This window comes from Excalfactoria chinensis, chromosome 3 (genome assembly GCF_039878825.1).
Source record: "Excalfactoria chinensis isolate bCotChi1 chromosome 3, bCotChi1.hap2, whole genome shotgun sequence".
Classification (NCBI taxonomy): Eukaryota; Metazoa; Chordata; class Aves; order Galliformes; family Phasianidae; genus Excalfactoria; species Excalfactoria chinensis.
In genome coordinates this window covers 10546434-10554798 of record NC_092827.1, presented here as the reverse complement: position 1 = coordinate 10554798, position 8365 = coordinate 10546434, and the positions used below count along the sequence as shown (strand labels likewise).

General features: G+C 34.8%; 1 protein-coding gene across 8 annotated transcripts in view; it reads right to left on the bottom strand.

Moving 5' to 3' along the window:
* Positions 1 to 448: 448 nt before the first annotated feature.
* Positions 449 to 8365, bottom strand: part of CYRIA (CYFIP related Rac1 interactor A) — a 53019-nt gene continuing 45102 nt past the window's right edge. For 7 of the 8 annotated variants that reach the window (XM_072331252.1, XM_072331253.1, XM_072331256.1 and 4 more), the window contains 4 exons: positions 8270 to 8349; positions 5951 to 6077; positions 3931 to 4001; positions 465 to 2596 (listed from right to left, as the gene is read on the bottom strand). In XM_072331252.1, coding sequence (XP_072187353.1) covers positions 2533 to 2596; positions 3931 to 4001; positions 5951 to 6077; positions 8270 to 8349 — 342 coding nt within the window. In that variant the 3' untranslated portion in view covers positions 465 to 2532. Of the gene's footprint in view, positions 2597 to 3930; positions 4002 to 5950; positions 6078 to 8269; positions 8350 to 8365 lie in introns of all 8 variants that reach the window. The other variant, XM_072331251.1, reaches the window with a different exon arrangement.

Here is an 8365-nt window from a genome sequence, read left to right as displayed (position 1 = left end):
ATGATATGATCTCTCATTAAGATATGATCTTATGTATTCTTATGTAATGATGAGTCATAGAAGAAGCATTGCCAAAACAGAGATAAATAACTCCAACCACTAGCTTACAAAGCCTCTCTTCTAAGAGTAATTCATTTGCACTTAAGATGAAATGAACCATCCTCTGGTGATCTTACTGATTATAAAGGCAGTCTGAAGCATCCACCACAGCCTAGGGATGACTAATGTGCAGATACAAATTTTATGGATGGCCTCAAGTTGTGACAGGGGAGATTCAGGTTGGATGTTAGGAAGTACTTCTCCCAGAGAGTGGTCAGGTAGTGGAATGGGATGCACTTGAAGAAGAACTTGAAGTTGTATCAGCATGGCATGCAAGTGAAATATTTCAAATGGTGTATAAAGAAACTATACACTGGATATATAAAAGTGAGCCTACTATATCTCAGATCCAAAACAAATGAAATCCTTCTCAACTTTTTAATGTTGTCTAAATACAGACAGTTCCAACGTTTACTGTACCAAACTTTTTATTATTTCCAACAAACTTCTGTACAAAAACATCACAGCAGGCAAAGAAATTCAGTGGTTTCAGCAAACAGCACATGACAACTTGTAGAATGCTTTACATTTTACATTTTTATTACACAAGTGATGAATAACTTTCATCTGGGAGACTTAAAGACTTCATTGTTTGACAAGAGACTGCAGGTAAGCGTGTATTAACGTTAGATACCAAAAGTCAATAGAATGATCTGTAGTTCATCTTGATTTACCTAACTGAAAGTGACTATGAACAAAACAGAATTTCCTTTAATATATATTTGTAAATGCCTCCCCATTAAAAATGGAGTTTGCACGGGGGCTTTACTGCTATAAAATAGCAGTGTGATCACTGCTTCCAGAAAAACAACGAGCAATTTCTAATTCTGTTCTTGATGATAACACAGTGATCTGCTAAAACTGCAGATCTACGAAATGAACTCTACAGTTGCTGTGCTTTCCTGCATCATTACAGGTATAATGCTAACGTCTGTGGGTTCTCATGACATCTGAGAAACCTCATAGTGGTAATTCTGCTCACTAATAAACTCTAAGGCAATCCTAAAGAACTTATGATAGTAATACTGTTTAAGGACAGAGTTCACTGACTAAATTTGTAACAGTGCAGCTGAGTTTCAACAGACCAAATGCATCTTCAAACTCTTATGGTTAATATTTTCAGAAGTGAAAAGCATGAAAATTCCAGTGACAGCACACAACCTCTGATTTACACAAGAATAAACAAATCTGAAGCTGTGCACAAGCACTGGAGTTTTCATGCATATATGCAAAGTACACAAATGAACATATTTTCAGAATGTGACCTCTGCAAGAATATGTACAGCGACTGCAGATCACTCAGAGAAGACATTTAACAGAGCACGAACACTTTGCTGCTTTTGGCAAAATATTTCTATTCCATTTACTGGAGAAAATTACTAGAAATTAAGAACCACTGAGTAAGGAAATCAACTCCTTGAAGCATCAATCACACCTAGAAAAACAGTGAAAAGCAGTGAGCTGAAACATACCCATGCTGATTGTGAATCAGCTGATGAATATTACTATCAAGGAAACTGATAAGAGTGCCTAGGAACAGCTCAGGTCTTGAAACTTTGTATCATCCCTAGTCTAATGAGGCCAATTTGACACAAAGGAAGTCTGCTGCTACAGAAGAGTGTTCTGCTTTATTCAATTTTGTATTAGCAAAAATAAAATAAAATAAAATAATTCTTCACCAGGTAGAGCTGTCCCTAACAGATGTTTACCACGATGTATTTACACTGCAAAATCCGTTCTTTTAAAGCCAAGACAAGCATTTTCCCTCACCTTTCTAAATCTAATAAAATTAATCAGAATTTTCAAAATCCAGCAATGGTCTTGAAACACATTTTGTATTTATTTATATAATGTCTGAAAAAGAGTATTAATTTTCCCAGTGGTGGAAAAGAACGGGCTATACATATTAAAAGAGGCAAAATGACCTCTTCTGCAATACATTTTTGGATGCTGGCCAGCACATAACCCTTAAAATTAGATAGATCTCCACTAATTACAGGAAAAACAACATATTTAAATGAGGCTGATGAACATTCAGGTATTAACCTATACCTGTGATTTCACTTTCTCTTTTATTAACTTTCTCCTTCTTTAAAGTTCGTCTCCTATGGCAGCTTTGACATTTCAGTTTATCTGATTTCCATTTTATCTTCCAGAGAAGGCATTTAAGAATTAAAATGCACAGATAAACTGTTTCAGCTAAAGTATCTAAGTAAAAAATGTATTGTAAAGGTCAAAAGATAAAGGCTAGCATATAAACATAGCCTGTATTATATATAGTCAGTTGGGTTATGACTACAGGTTTATATATTTTAGCAATGTGAAGAAAATGGTTATGTAAATGCACACAAGTATTAACATCAAACTGTATTAAATTATGTAAACATACACATCTTCTGTGGTCAATACAAACATCTAACTCGTCTCAAGACACTACTGCAGCATAGCTCGGATCTGTTTGGAAGTAGATTCATCATTCAGGTGTTTCGTAGTGAACCTAGAAATCACAAATTAAAAACGGTATTTAATAAAACGAGAATGGATTTTAAAAGTCTGAAAAAATCATTGGCTGAAACCAATATAGTTCATTTACACAAAGATGCATGTATATTCCTTTACTCACTGATCACTGGAATTTATTTACTTATCGCCCGCTGCTCTTTATCTTCTAAATATGCCTTACAAGAAATTATTCTTTGTTAACAGGTGGAGAATTGAGGCTAAATCCTGGCCTTGAGCCAACAATTGTAGTAATGTCAGTGCAGCAAGAGTGTCTGTTTAAAAGATGGGTCTGCAGCCAAATACAGTGTCTGCGATATGGCAGGAAATTGAAGTCAAATCATCTTATTTCAAGAACAGCACTTGATTCTGTAGAATTCCCTTTCTTTCACTTAAATCCTCAGAAGAAATACAATACATGGGACGACATAAGAAATAAGATAAAAAAAACCCAACAAAACAACTACTAAAAGGATTTAGGAATCTAGACTGAATTTTGAAAGAATCTAAAAGCTTCATTTTAAGAATCTGTCTTAAAGGTCCTGTACCCTCGTACCTTATGAAATAGAAGATTTTCTGTTTGTTTGTTTGTTTTTTAAACCAGAACTCTATTTGGTGCAGAGCTGCACATTTAGGAATATCCTAGGAGGAATAAAGTTTTTAGCATGTTTCTTCTATTTAAGCCCAAACACATTCTGCACTGTGTATGTAGGTAGGGAAATCAATCATTGCGCAAGCTCAAAAGACATCTGATAGCTGTAGGATTTAACTCCACATCAATTTTAATTCAAAAGATATGATAAGCAAAAGCAGAGGTGGTTATAGCAGTAGTTCTTGGTCTATCCAAGCACTCAACAGCTAAAGAATTCAACACAGCTGTAAAAAATTTGGTACCCTTTTCTGAGTTTCAGAGAAATGACATCATTGTGTCTTGTTTTCCAAGACAGTGCTTTTAACTCTCAGCTACAGGACTGGGATTTGGGTAGCTGTCTTCTTCAAGTTGTATCATTAAGCAAAATTAAAATAAAATGGTTTACTTGATCCCAATGAAAGAAAAAAGGGGAGTATAAGCAGTATGAGAAATTAGGTAATTCAATGATACTTAAGTATCATTGATAGAGATTATGACTTCCAGTATCGATCATTGCTTGTAAAAGTGAAATGGAATTGAGAGGAAGAATATAACTTAAGAGAACCCCAGGTGATAAAGCCAAACCCAAAATGACAATTTTCTTAGTTGAAGAAGATTATAAGGTTAAAAAGCCTTAAATTTTTTTAAAAATTAGGAGGAAAAAAAATTAAGGCTGAATCAAGCAGTGATTCCATACATACCTGAGAGCATTCAGAAGTCCTTCCACAGTGTCAGGTGGTTGTTCCTTTAAAACTTTTATGCATCCCTTCATCTGGGAACAGAAGCATGCCACTATTGAACAATAATACATGAATTGCACTAGCTGAAAACAAGGAAAACTTTCACCAAAGATAGGCAGCCTTATTTTCCTACTGAATGTTAACATTGCTTTATATGAATCAATTAATGTGCAACTTACTTAAAACGATGTTCAATTAAAAAATTAAAATATAATTAAAATTAAAATATAATCTCCTTTAAAAAGTACGTGTAGATACTAAATTATAAATGAAATGTATATATTTTAACTCACACGTAATTTACCCAATTGCAACTTAAAAATAATATTCAAGAACAGCTGATACACACATAAAGAATCAGCAGGATTTTAATAACAGTTCCCTGTCACTGTTGTTAGGAACTGTAAGAAATGTTTCAGCTTCCACTTTTATACTTGTACACAATGAATACATTTTCAGTATTCGGTCTCTGGTTGCAAATAGTGATAGCTTAAAGTTTGTTTCATAACTAGTAGTTTTTAACTTCATCTGAGATGAGAAGTCCCTGACGCTGATTTTAAACCCCACAGTGAAAGAACATCTGCTTGTGAGAGTACAAAAATCAGGCTGAAAACACTGTCCAAAGTTACAACAGAAAAAATGAAGCAGAGAAAGCAGACACAGAACTCTTCTGATCCAGTCTACAGAATCCCAATGTAGATCACAGAGAGGAATAATAAATTTCTCCAAACTACTCAGTACGTAATTTCAGTTGTAGTTAATTGTGCTCTGGAAGTACATATTTCTTCCATTGCTATGTATACATCTAGGAGCTATCCAGAAGCCAGTCCAGGTGAAACTAATAACAAGTAATTAGCTTGGAAAACAGAACTGTTCATCATAGTAAAACAAATGTATCAACTATTTCATTTTACCTTAAAGAGAATAATGCACTAATTAAACCAATTAAGATTTGGGACTATGCACTCAATTTTTAAAAAAAGTTATTAATTTTCTGTGTTCCATTTACATTAACTATAATGAAAGGTTACAAGGCTATAGGGTAAATTTGACACCCAGAAGTACACACACTGTATATACAGTCCTGTGAAAACTTTTACTTGTGCTGTCTCTGTAGGCAAGAGACTGCATTAGTAGTCAGGAAGTCTGCATTCAATTCCCAGGCTCTATCTGCTGCATGACCTTGAGCAAATCAATTCACCTCTTTCTGACATATATTTCCCTCTGTTAAGCAGAGTCAAAAATGGATGTGGCAAAATAGTGGTATCTGCAGATAAAAAATGCTAACAAAGACCCAGTGCCATGAAGCACAGTAATATTATATATACATATATTTATATATTTTGTAAAGGGAAGGACTAACCATGAATTACAGCTTATTTCTGTGAAAGACATGCTTTATGAGATTTAGGTTAGTAAAATCATGCAGCACAAAAAGAATACTTTTTTTGTGCGTGCTTGCAATATCTCAGATGAAAATATAAGGTTGTTTCTGCTGTGACTGGTCACGCCAAAACTAAAACTGAAGGCTCATTATTAGCATTACAACAATAGGATTTCAGTTCTGTTACTTTAGATCTCAGGCTAAGCAGAGACAATATAGAATAGTTGCTTATTTACAACAGAGCTAGAACCTAAAATGAGGATTTCAGCATAAAGATTACATGATTAATAAAAGCTTATGACTATCAAACTTATTCAAGAGTAGCTGTAACGCAGAATTATTTGAGTGTAACCATACAGCTGGCAGAAAAGCAGTGATAACAAAGACAAATGAGTATCCATGTCTGAGAGAAAATACAAATACCTATTTTAATTTCAAACAAGCTGATATACGAAAGGAAACAGGTGAAGATAAATTCTACGTTTTGCCACTCAAAAGTTATTAAAATGATTTATAAAAAGTTATGAGTCTGAGCTGGAAAAAATCCACAGACTCGTGTTCTCAAACCTATGCGATATTAAGAAAAGTCATTCTTACATCAATCTTTGATGTCTTTGAGAAAGCTCCCACGGGATGAACATGATCATACAGTATGATAACTCCCACCATTACTCTCATGCAGAACATAAGAGTCTCTTCACTGGTGAATCTACTCCTGTACTCTCTGCAAAACAACAGGAGGAAAAAAATGTCTTGACTGTTTTCAACTGGACAGTTTTGCAAACGAAGGAACGAAACCTAAACATTGTACTTAAAAGTAGTAGAAGAAGAATCTTTGCAAAATTTTGAAGATTTTTACACTGCCTAAGTCCCTGTCAGTTTAAGAAGGTTAGAAAGCAAATAGATATTTAAATCTGTTTTACCAGACCTTCCCTGTTCATTTCCTCATTTCTGTGAGGCCAGCAACTTTTCAGAGAATCACAGAATTACCAGATTGGAAAAGACCTTGAAGATCATCAAGTCCAACCACAGCCTAAGTGCGACCTTTCACCTGGGTTCATAATTATTAACATCTCTTTTGGAAGTATATAGGCAAATTCAACAACCCAGGTTCACCAGGCATCTAAAAAGTAGAGGTATATTATATGGCAACAGACTGAACTCATACCAAAGAGCATCTCTTTGACTTTTCAACTGCAAAATAAGAATATGGATGATACAGTTAAGACAGTCCCTATCACAGGTCTATTACCTAAAACTACCACAGAGAAGTAAATATAACAGAGAAAAGCAGAATGCCTGAAAAATGGCAAGCACCACTCTTCTTAACGACTGGATGTTGTGTTGAGGGACATGGTTTAGTGGGAGATATTGGTAATATGTGTACGGTTGGACAGGATGATTTTTTAGGTCATTTCCAACCTTGGTGATTCTATGATTCTATGATTCTTCGAACAAATATTATTTAAGTAGATAGTACATAGATTTGTCTACTATTATTCACTAGTTTTCAATATAAAATTTTATTTAAACATAAAATTAAAATTTCCAAGAGCTGTACTGTCTCTCAGCTTACAGTGACTTCAGATTTCAGCCTCTGATTTAGAGCTATATATACCAGCATTGTAATGTGACTGGGTTTAAAGGCTATAGAAATTTAGATGTGAAAATGTCTAATTATCTGACAATTAAAAATAATACTGGATAATAAACTCAATTTTATCTTCTGGTAGACAACTCACAATTTACTGTTTCTCTACTTAAGCAAAATAAATAAATAAATAAATAAAAGAGCTTAACACATATGAGAATGAGTGACTCATTCTAAGATGCCATAGGATTTTGAGATGGTTCCCATCTACTATGTGCACATCTGAATTTTCATAAATGATCACAGTAAGCTGAGGAACTCTACTCTCCACATAGCTATGGGCAAACCATTCAAAGACAGGAAGACTACTCTGAATCTTTTAACCTGTTTTTCACTCAGGAGACATCTAACTTAAAAAAATATGACTGAAGTGCAGCTAAACAGTAATAACTTTACCAGCTATAATTAAATTGATTAAATAAGTAAATATACAGTTTCCATACAGCTGATTTTTTTCACATCCAGAATAAGATGGATGTATCTGAAAAAGATCTGCTCGAATGATCCTGAATGGGGTCTATAGAAGAGCCGAGAGAGCAAATTTTTATAAGGGCAGATGGTGACAGGACAAAGGGAAATGGCTTTGAACTGGAAGAGGGTAGATTTAGAGTAGATATTAGGAATAAATTCTTTACTGTGAGGGTAGTGAGAGACTGGAAAAGGTTGCCCAGTGAGTTTGGGAATTCCCCTCCCCTCTCCCCCCCCTTGAGGTGTTCAAGGCCAGGCAGGATGGGGCTGCGAGCAACCTGGTCTAGACAGAGGTGTCCCTGCCTGCCTGTAACAAGGGGGTTGGAACTACATGATCTTAAAAGTCCCTTCCAACCCAAGCCATTTTATGATTCGATCCTCAAAATTGTCTCTGCATTATCTGCAGAAGTGCTATTCGAAAAGCCAAAATCTGTCTCCTAAGCACAGTAATAGTTTTGCATGATGAACAAGAGACAGTAGTTGTCAGATAGTTGTAGCTAGACAAGACAAATACCAAAGCCTATAAAAGATTATACTTGTATGTTGACCTTTGTTGAAATACAGACCCTCCCTAATAAAATTCAGCACTGATATATGAAAAAATATCTAAAGTGGTTAAAATAGGAGGCAAAACTTTCTAGGGAAGGACTGTACTTTGTACATCAGTGTGACTGCAACTTAAGGCATGCAGGAAATCATCTGGCAAAAAAACAACACCTGTTTATTCCAGATGGAGATAAATAAACATGGTAAAAACTGTCACATACCAGAAAAACAAGATTTAAGATAAAACTTACGGTGTTTCCAACATGACTTTGCATACACTAGCCATAGTACTCAAGCAGTCTGTTGTATTTTCTATTGGCAATGTTTTGTTCTAGAAGGGTTAAAAA